This window comes from Mizuhopecten yessoensis, unplaced genomic scaffold (assembly GCF_002113885.1).
Source record: "Mizuhopecten yessoensis strain PY_sf001 unplaced genomic scaffold, ASM211388v2 scaffold10717, whole genome shotgun sequence".
Classification (NCBI taxonomy): Eukaryota; Metazoa; Mollusca; class Bivalvia; order Pectinida; family Pectinidae; genus Mizuhopecten; species Mizuhopecten yessoensis.
In genome coordinates this window covers 250,737-269,925 of record NW_018408686.1, presented here as the reverse complement: position 1 = coordinate 269,925, position 19,189 = coordinate 250,737, and the positions used below count along the sequence as shown (strand labels likewise).

The 19,189-nt window shown below is 36.6% G+C and overlaps 1 protein-coding gene across 1 annotated transcript in view; it reads right to left on the bottom strand.

Moving 5' to 3' along the window:
- Positions 1–3,011: 3,011 nt before the first annotated feature.
- Positions 3,012–19,189, bottom strand: part of LOC110462005 (nicotinate phosphoribosyltransferase-like) — a 24,945-nt gene continuing 8,767 nt past the window's right edge. Inside the window, exons 2-13 of the mRNA XM_021515765.1 lie at positions 16,143–16,313; positions 13,123–13,464; positions 12,257–12,372; positions 11,248–11,332; positions 10,354–10,462; positions 9,860–10,000; positions 8,454–8,538; positions 7,785–7,879; positions 7,362–7,518; positions 6,866–6,937; positions 6,269–6,376; positions 3,012–3,288 (exon numbers count right to left, since the gene is read on the bottom strand). Of these exons, the coding sequence (XP_021371440.1) occupies positions 3,211–3,288; positions 6,269–6,376; positions 6,866–6,937; positions 7,362–7,518; positions 7,785–7,879; positions 8,454–8,538; positions 9,860–10,000; positions 10,354–10,462; positions 11,248–11,332; positions 12,257–12,372; positions 13,123–13,464; positions 16,143–16,313 (1,559 nt within the window). The 3' untranslated portion in view covers positions 3,012–3,210. The remainder of the gene's footprint in view (positions 3,289–6,268; positions 6,377–6,865; positions 6,938–7,361; positions 7,519–7,784; positions 7,880–8,453; positions 8,539–9,859; positions 10,001–10,353; positions 10,463–11,247; positions 11,333–12,256; positions 12,373–13,122; positions 13,465–16,142; positions 16,314–19,189) is intronic.

The window sequence follows — 19,189 nt, the reverse complement described above, 5'->3', positions numbered from 1 at the left end:
GCTAGCCTTGTCTGTCTATGGGTGTAAGACCCCAGGTACTAGCCTCGTCTGTCTATGGGTGTAAGACCACAAGTGATAGCCTTGTCTGTCTATGGGTGTAAGACCACAGGTGTAAGCCTTGTCTGTCTATGGGTGTAAGACCACAGGTGTAAGCCTTGTCTGTCTATAGGTGTAAGACCACAGATACTAGCCTCGTCTATGGATTTAAGACCACTGGTCCTAGCCTTGTCTGTCTATGGATGTATTGATTGTACCTGTCAAGACTTTAATGTGACTAGCCATCACTTTAAATGTGATGTCAATGTTAGCCACAGGCTTGTACCCAATTCTGAGAAAACTTTAGGATATATTACATATTACTTTACTCTGATATATATATGTATCTTTACAAAAACCTGTAAAATATCTACTGAATGGTAATGTTGAATCGGTAAATAGGTCTAACAACAAATTTGAATGTTACAAAAGAGTTCTGAATTATATATAGGCAATGTTGCTTAAATATCTGAAGGAAAGTAACTGTTAACATTAAATCCCAGATTTAATGTATAAAGTAGGGAATCCCCTTACATCTGATTGGCATATATCTTGAATTAAAATCAATTATGAACACTTTTTATGGTAGAAATGTTCTTGTATCATAAAATCTGATCAAATGTGCACAATATTGAACCTCAATATTCCACAAATTTTAATTGCTACTTTTGTAAGAAAATTGTTTTAGCAAGTCAAATCTAATTCATGGAAAAGAAAAGGGAAATGAAAAAGAGAAAGATAAGTGAATACTTGTTAAATAATTCTGAATGTTGTGAACAGGATCACAAAATGTACACGTTTCCCGTGCATGATTCTAGTTTTTGGCAGTGAAACATGGTGATTAAATTCATTTAGTTATATGATCAGATTTATGAAATTTGAGGTTCCTGTGAAATTTGATTCATTCCACTGGTACATGACAAATTCATCAATAGCACTGTAAACAAGACAATGCAGTGCCGACATAGATCGCAGTACAATATTGCACAATGCATTTTTCAATCCTTTAAATAAAATATTTTTGATTAAGAACACGCACAAACTAAAAACCATAGTCAGCTATACAATCTAATTATATAAATAAGAACATCAGAACACGAAAAAAAACAGTGTTCCCAATTACAAATTGTTTCCAACATTGTTTAAGATAAAAAAATAATAATCCAAAGCCGAGGACTGCTAAACAGCCTGGTGTACAATAGAGAAATGTCAGATTTTAAAATCTTTCCCATCATGAAGTAAACACATAATGTATAGTTAGTGACCAGTATTTATGACACTACTTTTCCATATGGTCTTGTTTGACAGTGACAAGATCAAATATATCATTTTAATACAACAAATAAATCTTTAAAACTGGAATGTTTCTGATATTTTGATGTGTCAGTTGAGATTTTATGAGACTTTGTAAACATTTTGCATCGTAAAAAATGTCACAATTTGTAATATCAAACCTATAGTAAATGACTTTCCTACGGTGGTTCAATATTTCAAAGATTTATTTCAAAATCATCAGTTTAATCCTCATTTTTCTCCTTTTTTTTTGGCGATTCTAACAGAAACCTAGAAACAGAAATCTAGAAGACTACTGTTGCAGTTCTGAAGTCATAATTACATATTCGTAGAAACACAAATTTCACCGGATCTATTTTTTCCTTTCTGTTCATATTTTATCATGGAAAAATAGCAAAAATTGAACCACAAACAAGAACAGTATATAGACTTTTCTATTTTATCGTTACTATTAAGTACATCTACAATATGATCTTATTCATCTGAATTAAAATTTAAAACAGTTTAAAATCATTTATACATATCTAATATCAAGCATGGATATACACAATGCTAGGAATTATCAAAGCTTAATCCAATCAACACAAAAATACATTCACACATTGACTAACAGTAAACATCCAGCAGGAAGGATGAATACCATCAATAATCTATATAGAAGCACTTGACTTGAGAGTGCTTGTCTGGCTCTGTACAAGACGAAAGGTATTGCCCATAGGTGTCAACCTCTGAAACCTCCAATGAGGGAGATCTCCCTCATTCCTTATTTCCAATGAGTGACAAAGGGTAAGAAATGGGACTGAAACTACTTTCTCAATTTAGCTTTCCCTTTTTATGTATCAAAATTACTCCAAAACACCTCTGTTATGATCATTATACCCACCCTGCAGTAACTAGGAGATCATTTAACCACAGGATGTAGAATCTGAGCTTGTGAGTTTGGACTTGAATGAGGGAGTTTTGAGGGAGATTGGTAAATTTTGGTCAAAATGAGGGAGTCTCCCTCCTTATGAGGGAGGATTGACAGCAATGATTACCTATTGAGGTAACATAAGATAAATTTAAATGCAATGTCATGGTGGCCAAACTTAACATTTGTTTGACCAACTATCATTTGAATATCAATGTTACAATACTTGCACTGTGTACGTCCATATGTATAAGGTTATGCTTGTGTGTTTGCTGATGTAACGTATCTTGTATTTGGCTATTAGATGTTTGAGAGGTGAGTGCAAGTTTGTCGGAGAGAGATACTTTGACCCTGTATGACCCCATATATAAACCTGGGTGCCTTACCTGAGCCCTGTTCAGCTGCACTTCATTCTCTTTGCATGGTAAGGCAAAAAAAAAAATCCCATTTTCTTTAAAATGTTAACTTTTCTATAAAGAAGGTGTATACTAAAAACATTTTGCCACAGTTAAACTTTCACCTTCTGTACCCTCCTTGATCAGAGCAAATATATCGTGATAGGGATTATTAGCACACAGCTTACCATATTAGTTATACATGGGAAAGGGTGAAACGAACACTTGGTGAATATAAAAAAAATCCCCTGAAGAGCGAAAAATTTGACTGGGCAAAAGTATTACTGGGTGAAGTTTCCCAGTACTGTACTTGTATACAGTATTTAACCCACCGGCTGAAATTATTAAAAATGCTATGCCTAGAAACAGAGTTTGATAAAAAAAAAAAAAAAAGTATGTTCATGAATCAAGATCCAACTTCCATCTCCCAGCAATCACGATTAAAATTTGCCAAAAAACAAAAAATCTTTCAGATATTTATCACAACCTGTTTTGGTCTCTCTTATTTCAATATATAGACATCAACTGATAAATTCTCCGTGGTCGAAATTGTCACAGTGGTTTTCTTTAGCTAAACTAAGACAGCTCTCCTATAGGGGCGTTCTCCAGCCACAGGTCATGTAGAAACCCGTACAGCTTGGCACTGACAGACACCTGTAACATTACAACACATTTCTATATCAACCACCTTATATACAAATGATTACCAGTCACACCACATTTTTATTACATAACTTGATCCATTTTACAATGTCATACGGCCTTGTCATAAATACGACAAAGGTGCTGCGATTGGTCAAAACCGTGAGAACATATTCCTACGCCATTACAGGTACTACTTTTATTTACTATACCACAATTTAAATTTACTGTTGTTTTAAATGTTTTATTTTGGTGTAATTTTTTCCATTGCATTTAAAACTGTTCATTATTGTAAAAATCTAAAATTACTTTGCACTGCACCCAAAGACAATACTTTGATGGGAGTACTTAGGTTTTGACGTATATAGAGTCAGCTGATAATCAGGCAACTGTGTTTGAAGATTTTTACAAATTAAGAATTTCAGGTGATAAAAAGAATCTTACATTTGTGTCCATGTCATATTGAACTAATTTTATATGACATGGATACTCATATCCTCTTTATCATACATATTTGTGACATGAAAAACTACTGTTATGGAGGATCCTCTCACTAATTACAGTATTTTGTGTATATAGGTCATTCATGAAAATTACAATCAACTACAGTGGGATCACATGAAACGTTGACAGAAAACCTGAAAATATTAGCAAAACTATTTTGAATTGTACCATATTTATCCTGAAATAAGCCCTGGGACCAACACGTAATTTCTGACACAATTAGGGAATAGGCTTATTACAAGACAATGAAATAATGTTTGTCAGCATTCCCTCTGAATTGTAATAAATACGGATGGGCTTATTACCAGGCACAGGCTTATACAGGGAAAATGAAAGTTGCACATCTCACCTAATACATATCAATGAAATTTATTTAGAAGTTTTACGACATAATTCTGTGAAAACTAGAATGATTTTTGTGAACAAAAACATATGTCTCCCTTTATTAGCCAAATAGACAAACTTCGGAATAAAAACTTAACACAGGGCCATGTCTCTTTATATAGTAGGGCATTAGACCCAAATTTAGAATACGACACTTTTACTTCCCAAGATACATTAAAACTATAGCAAATTTGGTCAACATAGGTGAAATGACATGGAAGTTATGCCATGGACAAACTTCGGTATTAAAAATAAAGAAAGGGCCATTACTCTGTACAAAGTGGGGCACAAAACCTTCTTTTAGTGCGAGAGATTCCAACTTCCAAAGATACATAACTATGGTAAGTTTGGTCAACGTAGGTAAAATAACATGGAACTTATGCTCCAGACAAACTTCAGTATTAAAAATAAACAAAGGGCCATAACTCTGTATATAGGGGGGCACGATACCTAGTTCCAGTGCATTGCACAGCTTCTGTGGGTGATGCAGGTATTCCGTCTTTGCGTATTGCAGAGTTATCTTCTCTTGGGAGCAGGTATTGATTGTTACGTCATTGGTTTGTGTGAGAAAATTACGTCGTTTTCTCAAAAATTGATGACGTTACTCTCTTAAACAAGTAACGTAACAATCAATACCTGTTCTCAAGAGAAGATAACTCTGCAATATGCAAAGACGGAATACTTCAAGTTTGATTAATATATCTTAAATGGTTTAGAAGTTATGTCGTGGACAAACTTCGGTATTAAAAATAAACAAAGGGCCATAACTCTGTATATAGTGAGGCACAAAACCTGATTTTAGTGCGAGAGATTCCATCTTTCCAAGATACATAAATATGGTAAGTTTAGTCAACGTAGGTGAAATAACATGGAACTTATGCTCCGGACAAACTTCCGTATTAAAATTAAACAAAGGGTCATAACTCGGTATATAGTGAAGCACGAGACCTAATTCCAGTGCATTGCCCACCTTCTGTAAGTGATGCAGGTATACTTCAAGTTTGATCAAGATATCTTTAATGGTTTAAAATTTACGGGCAGGACAAGAATTTACTGAAAATGTTGCACTTATTTGATCTTGAGGTGAAGGTCACAGTGACCTAATTCCAGTGCAATGCACACCATCTGTAGGTGATGCATGCATACCTTAAGTTTCATCAAGATATCTTTAACGGTTTAAAAGTTATGGCACGGACAAGATGCAATTAGAAGAACCAGAAGAAGAAAAAGAGAAATAATAACAATAATAAGAAGAACCAGTACTAATACAATGTCTCCCTTCATTCGAAGGAGAGACATAAATATGCCAAATATTTATGTTTAGATCATACTATCATGCTTATTCTGCAATAAGCTTGGATAGCCAAAACATAATCTCTGACTGAAAGTAGGGGGATGGGCTTATTGCTTGATACGTTTGGTAATGCCATTTATCTTGATCTTGACCTGATTAGAGAATTTGACTTGAAAAGTCGAAATTATGTGAAAGGTAGGAGACTAGGTAAGTGATACCCTGGGTTGGTGTTAATGGTCTCAGAGTACAGTGTGAGGATTGTACAATATAGCGGGGTATTAGGGCTTCATAACGTATCCTCTGATGTGATAAGCCTGGCAAACTATTATAATTACCTTGTATCGTAACTGCAACTAAAGGCCGAAATTTTAGTTAAATGAAAGTGACTCTAATCAACTTATCCTCTGTCATTATCTTAAACTAGGAATATGTGTGTTTTCCAATGGTCAAATTTTCTACCTTATTAAAATAAGTTTTACGCAAATTCATTAAATTCTAATCTCGGACAAATTTAATTGATCAGACTGATTATTTATAACATATTTATCTAAGCGATGACCAATATTTGTAAATGATCAAGGAAGATCTTTATATCGAATAATGATAGACTTAACATTATCTAGATCGCATTCACGTATCTTGGTTGAAATAGTTCATGTGGCGCAAAAATATTTCGTGATAAACGAACAACTTAGAAAGGACTGTAGACAGAGCTAAAAATGCACAGTTTTGGTGTTTTGGGAACAGTTAACTTACATTTTGCCCATAACTAACATTTCTTACCTCTCATTGTACAATGATTATGTTTACCTTATAAGGTGTTGGATTGAGTGCCCTCTTGTGGTCCTGTCTCATACTTTTGAGGGACGCGATAGCTTTGCACCGTAGCTCTGTCAGAGTGGGGAGAGACTGTACCAACTGAAACAGCAAGAATGATACTTTGGTGTTGAAATTATCTCAATTCTACTTTGAAGTGTGTTCATCAATTTTCAAAACAAGAGTTAGAAATATCTGAGACAGTGTGATGACAATAAGCAGAGTATTCTACCAAAAAAAATAAAAGTTTATCAGCATCTTAACTTGATAAAAAAAAAACTGGCACATGTGAAAGGATATATAAAAGTCTTACTATCTTGACTCCCCATTGTCCATGTAGGCCGCATTCGTTTATCGTGATCCAAACGGTTGAACCAACAGGACCAGAGTTGTTTGCTTATGAAATAAAGTCGGGCCTAGTAACCTGATGCTGCTTTCAGGTGAGCCTTGACAAAGCCTTGCAAGACCAGCATAAAAATTTGCAGGTTCACCTGGATTTATACCCGAAAATGTTACATTTATAAACAGACAAACTGGTTAAATCGGATATGCAAAGGGCCCTAGATTTTACAACATCTACCAGTATCTTACCTCTCCATTGTCCCAGTACAGTTTGTGAAGTTGCTCCATTTTGGCTGGACAAACATATGCTCGTTTGGACTCCTGCATCAAGATATTAAATGTGCATTTTATTTTAGAAAATAATATAGAAATGGTTAGTTCATGGGGATCCTTTATACCATGAGCTGAGAGCAATCAGGATAACACATTTTTAAAGTGTTTTTTAATATAAAGCATTAGTTTTACTTTATATGCAAACAGTGTACTTATTAAATGTGTCGTATCGTTTCAAGACCGACTGGTCAAACTATCAGTTCTTTGATACTCTACTCTACTGGAGAGAGAGAGAAAGAGAGAGAGAGAGAGAGAGAGAGAGAGAGAGAGCAATCCCCATCCTTCTTTAAATTTTGATAACTTTCTCATGACCATTTCCTGCCTTCACAAAGATTAAAAACATCCTCACTTAGCTTTGAATAGGTGGAGACAAAATGAGTTAGATAACTTTATGTATCGACTAAGCACTAACCTGAAATGGATGTCGACAGAGTATCCTTGTGTTGAGAATAGGGGGTTGCTCGTCTGGTTGTAACATAAGGTCTACAAGGGCATCGCCATCAGCTNAGGGGTCGGGGGGTTGGGTGGTCGGGGGTCGGGTGGTCGTTGGTCGTTGGTCGGGTGATCGGGTGATCGGGTGGTCGGGGGTCGGGGGTCGGGTGGTCGGGTGGTCGGGGGGCGCACTCCCCTTTCACCATGTGGCTAAGATTTGATTCACTAATCGGACTTGAAACAGTATGGGGTCACCTGCCCGACCATTTTTGTTTTCTCCAGTTATTCCAGTTTGCTCTCATATTAAGACCCTCCGCGCGCTAAAATCCCAGCCAATAAGAGTGATTAATATAAGTTGAAATAACTTGTTTCGTTATTGTTATAAAATAAATGAAGTTTATATTTATAACCCATTACCTTATAGACACCGCCGAGTGCTGGTTGTTTCTGACACGTGACCAGGTGAGTTCCTATCCCGAAACTGTCAATCTCATGTCCCTGTCAACAACAAAACCATAGGTTAGGTATACGGAAATCTGGTAAGTAGACTATACCTGAGCTTTGGTATCGAAAAGTCTGATTAGTAAAATACAGTTTCTTGATAATGTGAACTCTGACTAGAATGATCGATTATTATACCTATGAAGGGAAACTTTGTAGGAAAACAACAGCCATGCTTTGTTAATGGGAAAACTTATTACTAAAATTGAGCTAAAAAAAAGTGAGAATTCAAAAAGTATTTCTTATCCTGTTCAATTGCATTTTATTAAAAAAAATGGTCAGTGAATGTTCCCTTGGATTTTACCAATCTCTTATATTTGTTTTAAAAGACCAATTTAAATCAGCCAAGAAAAAAAGGCTACGGTATATATTGTAAAATTATTTAAATCTCTTCACAGACATGTCTGTTACAAAGTCTTGCCTTGGACCTGCATTTCTACTGCTGTGGTATACAATGTAGTGTGGTGAAGGTTGTCAATTACTACATCATCTCCAAGCTTGAAAATTGAACTACCTTACACCAATAAAAAGACAAACCCAGAAATTGTCGATGTCGGAGAGTTTACGATACCTGTTGGTTTAGCGAGTGTATAGTATCCTCATTGATGTCGTTACTGGCTACAATAGTCAGCTTTCCAAACCAGGGCAGCTTCAAACTGAAGGAGAACAAGATTTGCCAGATGAAGTGATGTTAACCTGTTGTGTGCAGAGAGTTATATCAGGTTCTTTAGGCACTAACACAACAGACTGGTAAACTCAGTTATCTTCCTTCCCAACTAAAAATGGTTGGGTATTTCTGGGAAAGACATGGTAACTATATTTTTATATGTGTCCGAAAAATCTGGCCAGAGAGTAATTAAATAATTATAAGAGATTTCTAGATAATCAATGGGATGTGAATAGAAACAACTCACTTGGCTAGCACATTTTTAGAACTAACACAAGCTTTATGCTTCATTTTCCTCAATGTATTTGTAAACAAGAGGCCCAATGGGCCTGCATCGCTCACCTGATATTGATCTAACACTTGTAATCTTAAAAGTGGACTAAAATACAGATACAGGCAGAATATCAGTGTTTGATTCATAAGAACCAATTAAAAGATTTAAACATGACGCCTGTGACCTTGAATGTCAAACAAGGACATTAGGTTGAAAGTGGGTCAAGGTCATTCATTTGAACAAACTTGGCAGTCCTTCATCCCAGCATGCTACAGGCCCAATTTCAATACCCTAGACCTTGTGGTTATTGAGAAGAAGTGGTTTGAAGATTTTACGACATTTGACCCCTGTGACCTTGAAAGTGGGTCAAGGACATTCGTTTGAACAAACTTGGTAGCCCTTCATCCTAGCATGCTACAGGCCCAATATCAGGACAGGCCCTGGGCCTTTTGGTTATTGAGAAGTCATTTGAAGATTTTAAGACATTTGACCCCTGTGACCTTGAAAGTTGGCCAAGGTCATTCATTGAAACAAACTTGGTAGCCCTTCATCTTAGCATGCTACAGGCCCAATATCAGTACAGGCCCTGGGCCTTTTGGTTATTGAGAAGTCATTTAAGATTTTAAGACATTTGACCCCTGTGACCTTGAAAGTGGGTCAAGGTCATTCATTTGGACAAACTTGGCAGCCTTCATCCCAGCATGCTACAGGCCCAATATCATAGCCTGGGCCCTTTGGTTATTGAGAAGTTGTTTGAAGATTTTAAAACATTTGACCCCTGTGACCTTGAAAGTGGGTCAAGGTAATTCATTTGAACAAACTTTGTAGCCCTTCATCCCAGCATGCTACAGGCCCTATATCAGTACCCTGGTCCTTTTGGTTATTGAGAAGAAGTTGTTTAAAGTAAAATATTACCGACACATGGACGACGGATGCCGAACCATGGCATAAGCTCACTTGGCCCTTTGGGCCAGGTGAGCTAAAAAGAGTTGTATTCCAACCTTTTTGTAGCGAGAATTGTCTGATTTTTACTGACCTCTCAGCGACCTTTTTGAACCGTGACCTGACGTGGTTAGACAGATAGGACAGATCTCCACTATCCAGTCTTATGCCGCGGGGCTCGTATCCCAACTCGTGTAGCGCCAGGGCCACCGTACAAAAGTTTGGCAATCCAGACCTAAAACAACAAAATTATCTACAGTAAACCTGAACTTTCACCTACTGTATACCAGTTATTAAATTTCACAGGGTTAAAATTTCTTGAATCACAACTTCTGTAAGTCTGTCTTGTAACACCTCACAAAGATTTCCCAGTGATTTTGAGTACCAGAAACAAACAACCAAAGAGAGTTGTTTACAAAAATTCTTTTGTATGTCAATATCTGATTTGTTGTTATTTTACATGAATAACTTAAACATGGAACAGTGGTTAAATACAGGAAAACTATGTAGTGGACTTCTTTCAAAACAATAATTTGATCTAGAAGCCCCAGCTCAACTGATATTACTGATTTCCTAAGTATGACGTACTTGATGACATCATAGGTGTCTATGAGAGCAAGGAAGCCGTCCGGGAAGGCGGAGGCATATGATATGAAGGCGGCTAATTCTCCGTTACTCACTTGGTCGTCAAGGAAACCTGAAAAATCAACAATCTCAGATAACGTGTATAGTAGCTAGTTGTTGGTGAATGTTTATGTCTGAACTGAAAACTGAAGTCACAAGAGTGATGATACTGAACTCCCTGACAATTTCCTACAAACAGTGATGGAGACCTTGACCTTGACCCTGGAATAAGTAGGTGACCTTTACCTTGACATTCAAACCTGAAATATAATAAATCTGGATGGGACATGAAGGACAGATGCCCAGACAACTGTTATATATGTCTCCTATTTCAGTTGTGAGTGATTTTTTAATCCATCAGGTACAACAAGTTACACAAAATTTTGTCACCACGAAAAAACACATTGAATGATGTTAATTTTGGGCAGCTAGCATAAGAATGATTCTACCTCCCTGACACACCAGTCATATTTTGGTATGACGAAAATAGAAAATCTAGTTCAACTCTATTGTTATTCTTGAATGTAAATCCCTCAACAAGCCTCAGGTTTGGGCAATCAGCACTTTTATAAACATTTCAAAGTTGAGGAAAATATCAAGCAATGTATTGTCTATGGGAGATCTTAGACTTGAGGGAATCTCAAGAGTTGAGATGTTTTATACAAGTGGGGCCTGGATTTTTGTCTCTCTGATTTTTTGTTCTTACTCTCGATGTAGTTAATGAGTATGTTTGTTACTCAATGACAGTAAATCAAAAAAACTTTTCAACTTTTTTTAATATTTGTTTTCTGGTGTTTTATTAATGTATAACCCCGGTAATATTCTTAATCATTGAAACTGAAGACCTGTATGACTTACCTAGAATACCTGTAAGTTGTTTTTGCCACTTTTTACAAATTGGCAAAAATTTGACTGGTTCTTCGGTTCCCTTCCTCATCAGAGTCTGTAACAAAAGAAATTGCAAGCTTGAGCTAAAATATTTTACATCCAATTGTGGTAGTCATCATCTGAAATTCTTCACATACAGTAAGTTTATTGTTTCGTATCAGGTGTACACAATTCTATAATCCCTTTATTCTCATTCTTACTAGTGTAAATAGACACCTTTGTTAAGAATCCCTGTCCCACAGCACTGTGTTTTTTCCAGAAACCTCCATTTAAATTCTGTTTGGATATAACTGTAGCACTGTCAGGCCAGGCCACTTCCGTTGACCAGGTAGCTCAATTGGTTAGAGCGATTGTATAACATTCGGAAGTACACTGTTTAAACCCCGGTCTAGCACCGCAGAATTTTTTCCACTCAGAATATTGTTGTTGATTACATTTTATTTATTTTATTTATTTCATCTTAAAGTTTATTATTTGTCATAAAAGTCATGCAAGGTATGGGTTTTCTTTTTAGAAATGATTTATCAAAGCTATATAGTCACACCAGAAATAGTCTTCAACACTTAGTGACAGTTTTTGGCAGTGGTACAGGGATCCTTAAGAGAAGACCTGTGATAAAAGACCAACTCAACAATATTACGAGGCCCCATTGGTTAAAAGAATACTTCTATAAGGACAGAACCTGTGTTAGGAGACCACATTTAAAACTCCACATGGCAGCTGTCTTCATGTTACTAAACCTGTATTTAGAGGTCACATGCAATAAGATACCACTTAACAGCTGTATGGTCTTTCTCAAGGTGGCCTTTGAATACAGGCGAGATTGTGTTCATTATTTCAATAAAAGATCCCTTTCACAAAATTAGTAGAAAAGCATTTCTCAGTTCAAGAGACATTATTGATGACTGTACCATGCAACGCCGTAAACAAAAGCAGCTATTAACTGACTAGTATGGAATGATCATTAGTTTTAACCGACCTCCTCACTGATGTTCAGAAGATCTGTGTATGACGTCACAAAGGCGTGGGCATGTGTTCCTCTGACAGGTATTCCGTACAGCTTCCCAGCTAGGACGTTACTTGTGCCATCAAATCCTATAAAAACATATTAATGTAAAATTAATGAAATCCTTAAAATGCTTCAGAAAGAGGCAACAAATCAGAAAATAATCATATCTTTCAAAAAGAGGCTAACAGGAAATTCAGGATATCCTTCAAATCTTTAGAACAAGAGGCCTGGTAGGCCTGCATAGTTCACCTTAACATCATTACTCATCTGTGACCTCCATAGATTGTCAAAGTCCACTAGGATATATCATAAATTAACACATTACACATTATCTTTTTTTAAATCAGCTCCTTATGGATATTCACTGAATGATTTAAAGCCATCTTATTAATTTGATCTCCAAAGTTGGTTGATTCAGGTCATATACCTTAAGACTGTTGGATATTCAGAAGAACTTATTTTGATGTGTTGTCAAACATGTCCCCTGGGATCATGAAAACTGGTCAAGGTCATTCATTTGAACAAATTGTTAGCCCTTTATCTCAGCATGCCACTTACCCTAATGCTTTTGGTCTGTCAGAACAATTATTTTGAATATTTTAACACATATGACCCCTGTGATCTTGGAAGTAGGTTAATGTCATTCATTTAAACAAAGTTAATAGCCCTTAATCCAAATATGTTACTGCCCAAATATCCTCACCTTCAGCCTCCTTAAGTAATTATTTAGCAGATGTCTTTTAAATAGTTTTACACATTTGACTTCTAGAACCCTAGAAGTGGGGACTGAATTTGTCCAAACACAACATGGAGTATAGTAGTATGTGCATCCTTACCCCCCAGGTAACAGTAGCGTGAAGCTGACAATGCTCCGTCTGGTCCCTGGGCCCTTCTCAACCCGAACTCCAACAGAATCTTCTCAGGACCAGCCGCCAGACGGAAACGCATGCCATTGGTTGCCACCAAACTGGCATAGTTGACAAGATTAAGGAGAGGAGTCTCCATCAACTGGACAATGGGCAGGGGTCCCTCTACAGTTAGGAGGGGCACCTTGGGGAACACCACAGTCCCTTCATCAATGGCGTACAGTCTCACATCGTTTGTAGATATCTGCTGTAGGTAGTCGAAGAATTCTGACTCTATGTTACTGGGCAGAACTTTCCTCAGGTAGTTTATGTCTGTAAACATGGCAATCACTATACAATGTAGTGTACTATACCTGTATACTGTAAACGTATATATATCAGTGGTAGGCTAATTTTAGCACTTTTCGTGCTTTAAATACTGTTCTAAATGACAATTGCAACAATCAAATCTTTTGCATATTTTGTGGGTGCACAAATTCATCAACTATATAATACATTCCCTCTTTTCGTATCGCAGAGTTATCTGCTCTTGTGAGCAGGTATTGATTGTTAGGTCATTGTTTCGTGAGAGTAACGTCATCAATTTTTGAGAAAATGACATAATTTTCTCACACAAACCAATAACGTAACAATCAATACCTGCTCACAAGAGAAGATAACTCTGCAATACGCAAATACGGAATAGGCTGCTGTATACCAGGAAAATTTTGCACAGTGAAACTTTCGCCCTTCACCCATGAAATCAATTTTCACGAAGTGTTAATTTCGCCCTCAACATCAAGTTACTATGTTTATTATGCTGTCTACTTATATTCGTTGTTTAGATAAATTCACCCAAGCTCATTATGGAGATTGAAAAGATGAAAAATAAACTGCAAAGAAAATTTTCCTTTGTACAGTAATCCATTGAAATGATATGTTAACAGAATCCTACACACAAGTGTACTATTCCAGTATATCTTAAAGCATACATGAAAATAATTACATAACAATAAAGTACATTAAAACCTTATCATAATGAAATTCACATTTGCCTCCAGGTATACCACAAACATATTTTGATTTCATGCTATTATTCTGTTTTTAACACTTCTTCTACACATCTTTCCATATCACTATTATTATCAAACTGCCTTATAAAACACTCTGAACAAATGACTGCAGAATTTCAAGATAGACCTATAGCTATATTATAATTACTATATTGTAATCATAGGTTGGTCAGGTGGGGCAGTGTTCGATAACGCATGCGCACTTGCCAAGGAGGCTGCATTGGGTTCCATTCCCTGATCAGACATGAAAAGTTGACTGACCACATGTTTTCCCCAGGTACTCTGGTTTCCTCCCACATTAAGACCCCCTACACCCTGGCCAACAAGAGTGATTAATATCGGTGAAATACTTTTCAGTTTCATAATTGTTGTAAAATGAATGAAGTTTATAGATAATTTCATTTTCAATATAGCAACTTGCAGGTAATATATTTTACCACTTAAAGTCATCATGGTTCTTACTAAAAGGTTAGAAGGTTTTACACATTTACCTTTGCAGACACAAAAAATATGCTGCGACTACTGATATTAATTTGAATGGAATTGATAGCTCAGCAAGCCAACAAACTACATATGTATAGGCCAAATGTCACACTTGACATCCTGGTACTTCAATAGATTTTCTAACAGTCCTGATATATGGAACAGCGCCATTGCATTAGCTCACAGGCACTTCATGCCTGGTGACTCAAAAACCACTACACAAGCAAAATCATCCATATTCCAGATACTTTTAACATTAAATGAAATTAAATGGATTTCATAATTATGACATTGGAAAATTTTACAGCAGCTCCTTCCATTGAACTCATCCTTACAAAAGAATTGGTGGCAAAAAAAATCAATATGAATGTAATGCTAGCAGAACTCCACGACAGAGAACAGTCACTGAGGACTCTTTGGTGACTACACGATACTCAGCACAAACGGTTTTATAGTCACATTAAAACCAACAGGCAGCATTCACTTTTTATAAACGTTAACTCATTTACCCCTGAAGACACATTTGAACTCTTCTAATTCAAAGGTTGGAATAGTCTATTATGAAATTTCAGGGTTGAATGAGTTAGTATCACTGTATGCATCAACACCTCTGCCTGATATAAATGGCTTAGATCAATGACATTCTAACTTTGAAATTGCATAAATTTATCCAAACAGAAGGCTTACAAAGTTTAACGTCCTAAAACCTCCATTCTATTTGTAAGCTCCTAGTCAGGATATGTACATGTATGATAATATTGATATTCAATCTTGGAATCTGGAGCTAAGTAAGAGTTGAAGGTCAGAAAGCAATACATTTAATGTCTTGATATTTGACCACTTAACATGACCTAGGGTTATGAACCTTAGATCTCTACAATTTACAAACCATGACCTTGACCTTAGACTGTGCCCTGAGAGGAGTATAACAATATATATCATCAAAAGAACATCATAAAAATTGTGATCTAATAAGTCTACAAATCATTCAAAGAATTAAATGTGTTCGAAGTTGCATTTTATATCTTGAGGAGCGAAAACACAAAACAACAAGAGTACCGCGGGGTGGTATAATATACGCCCGTCGAATGCCATATAGTGTTATATACTTCTTACATTGAAATAAGATCTGCATCATTCAAAGAGTGGTTAGCTGACATGCTATAAAAAATGTAGGAAAAAATCTCCGGTCAAAAAATCAAATACTGAAATGAACAAAGGGCAATAACTTTTGCAAAAATCGTCGATTCAAATTTCTTTTAAGGGAGACACAACTTCTATCATGATGATAATATATACCAAGTTTTAAAGAGATCCGTTGAAAAATGTAGGAGAAGATTGCCGGACAAACAAAAGTTTACGCCGGACGGACAGCGGACGGACAAACCCATACCATAATACTCCCGTCAAATTTGATGGGCGTATAAAAATTAATTTACATGTACAACTACTCACCGCTCTCTGTGAAGCAGAACTTCAGTAGAAACTTGATACACTCCTCCAGTCCAGCAAACACTGTAAACTCTCCTTTGAACGGATTCTTACGGAAGTAAAGGTCAAAGACAGCCCTGTCGTCCTTCTTCCCACTCTTCCAATAAGCATAGGCCATGGTGATTTGGTAAAGGTCTGTAACAAGAAAACAATGATTTAATGTCAATGTATAACATTTTACTTGAATCCAAAGGCCTTGGGGGCATTATGGGTTATTTACTGCATCATAAAAACTAAAAATTTCAACTTAAATTTATTTACTAATTTCTTTTATAAACATCATATTAGTCAAATGGGGTTATCTTTCTAGCCCCAACGGGTGCAATTTTTTTTATTGTGCATGTGTAGATGTCCAACCATAGCAAAAAAATTGTGTTGCTATGCAGAAATAGCCAAAATATGGTGTTTTTGGACAGTTAGCTTGCAGAAATGAAAGCATTTGCATGTGACAACCAAAAGTTCCTTTCTACAACTTAATGCTCATGGTATGACAATGTTTAAGCATGCCGAATATTTATGTGGTTGGTGCATGCTCAAGACTTTCAAATATTGAGAGTGTTTTGTTAATTTGCTTCAAATATCCAATTTTCAATGCAAATAGCACACAATTGATGATATTCACGCATTTTATTGTGAAAAATCGAGGTTTATGTCTCTCTTTGTAATGCCATATCTCCTATCCAGTTGTTGAATGAATTTAAAATTTCGTATTTGCATACTTTATTTATTGCAGATTACGAATATAAAATCTACTTCTATAAATCCCTAATGAGGCCGAAAATGATTCTTAACACCCCGTCCTTTGGCTTTATTCAAAAGACTCTTAATTTGTACATGAGCATAACTAACATGTTATATTCAATTATTTTTAATCTTTGTCACCATCAAATTTTTCAAAGTTTTGTTTATCAGAGCCAGGTTTAATGTAACTTATCACCATCATGTGACAATATGTTAACAAAAATCATTAAACAGAATTCATTGTTTTTTATTTATTTGAAAGTTTTTTAACTTAAAGTGTTTTACCTGTACAGTAGATTTCGCTTATTTTCACTTCTGATTTGTCAAATGAAAATGTGATATTAACAGGAACGTGACATAAAGAGAAAACGTGTTTTTCTGACCAAATCATGTACAAAGAAAGAAGAAGAGATAACTATTAAAGTATGACATATACGATGATGAAACGGACATTACTTGCATAAGTAGATGAGACCAGGATAAACATATAATGGTCATATGTCTAAATGTAGTCATTACGATGTAATTGACATTTTTTAAAATGTTTTTTCGTCTGTGTACGGCGAATAGTTGTTGATACATTTTCAAGTGTACAGCGACTAGCATGTTAACAGTACGGAGAATCATAAGCTAAACTAATATAACCATGTTTAGAGCGAGCTACGTTTTTATGTTGTTATACCATTGGAGTAACATACCAATGGTGTTGCTTTGTAACACTTTTGAATGATATCGTAAAGGGAAGGGGTTAAGAATGTCGAAAGTCTAATGAATGTGGAGTTAAATAATGATAAGGAGTACCCATTTTTCACATGCTATAACACAACCTAAGCTGTGACCATGACAATAGCGGTGGAGAGTTGAAACTTAGGCTATGACCTTGACAATAGCGGGATGAGAGTTAGAACTTTAGCTGTGACCTTGGCAATAGCGGTGGAGAGTTGGAACTCAGGCAGAAGGTGACATACTCTTTCCCTGTCACAACGTTAATGTACAAGAGGCCCAGAGGGCCTGTATCGCTCACCTGGATATCTAAGCAATCATGGTAAAAATATTCTCCAAATGAGATCCAAGGGAATATGCCAAACCCCAAGGCCAATCCTTGTAGCATATCTGTATTAGATTTTTCATGCCAAGCAATTTCACGTATGGTTATGGGGTGGGGATCTCAACTGTTTCCAAGCTGTGACTCAGAAACTAGGTCCCTAGGGTTTTGGCCAGACCCCAGGATCAATTCTAATATCATGACTGCATTTGTCTCTTTTTGCCCAGCATTTGTATATATAGTTTTGGGGTGGGGATCTCAACCCTTCCAAAGTTATGACCCAGGGGTTAAGTCTGCAAGGGTGGGGCAGACCCTGGGGTCAATTCTAATATCATGACTACATTCGTCTCTTTATGCCATGCAACAATTGTATATATAGTTTTGGGGTGGGGATCTTAACCATTTCGAAGTTACGACCCAGGGGTTAAGTATCCAAGGGTGGGGTAGTCCCCAAGGCCATCCTGGAAGCATATGTGCATTCATCTCTAAAATACTCAGCAATTGTATATATGGTTATAGGGTGGGGATCTCAACTGTTTACAAGCTGTGACTAAGAAACTAGGTCCCTAGGGGTTCGGTCAGACCCCAGGGTATATTCTAATATCATGACTGCATTTGTCTCTTTTTGCCCAGCATTTGTATATATAGTTTTGGGGTGGGGATCTCAACCTTTTCAAAGTTATGGCCTAGGGACTATGTCTCCAAGGGTGAGGCCAGACCCTAGGGCCATCCTGGAAGCAAATGTGCATTCTTCTCTTTATACTCAGCAATTGTATATATGGTTATATGGTGGGGATCTCAACCATTTCCAAGTAATAAACTGTTTTGGCCCCACCCCTTAGCCTGGGGGGTCAGCCCCACTGTTTGTACAATTTTGAATCTCCACCACCTAGGGATGCTTCAAGTCAAATATGGTTGATATCCATCTCTTAGTTCCAGAGAAGATGTCGTTTAAGCAATATAGCCAAATAACCCTTGATGCTTCAAGTCCCTCAGCCCCCTGGGGGGTCAGCCCCACCATTTGTACAATTTTGAATCCCTGCCTCCCATTAATGCTTTTGATTAAATATGATTGATATCCAGCGCGTAGTTCTACAGAAGAAGTCGTTTATAGCAATATAGCCAAATTGCCCCGTTTTGGGCCCGCCATCAGCCCCCTGGAGGGTCAGCCCCAGCATTTGTACAATTTTGAATCTCCACCACCTAGCGATGCTTCAAGTCAAAT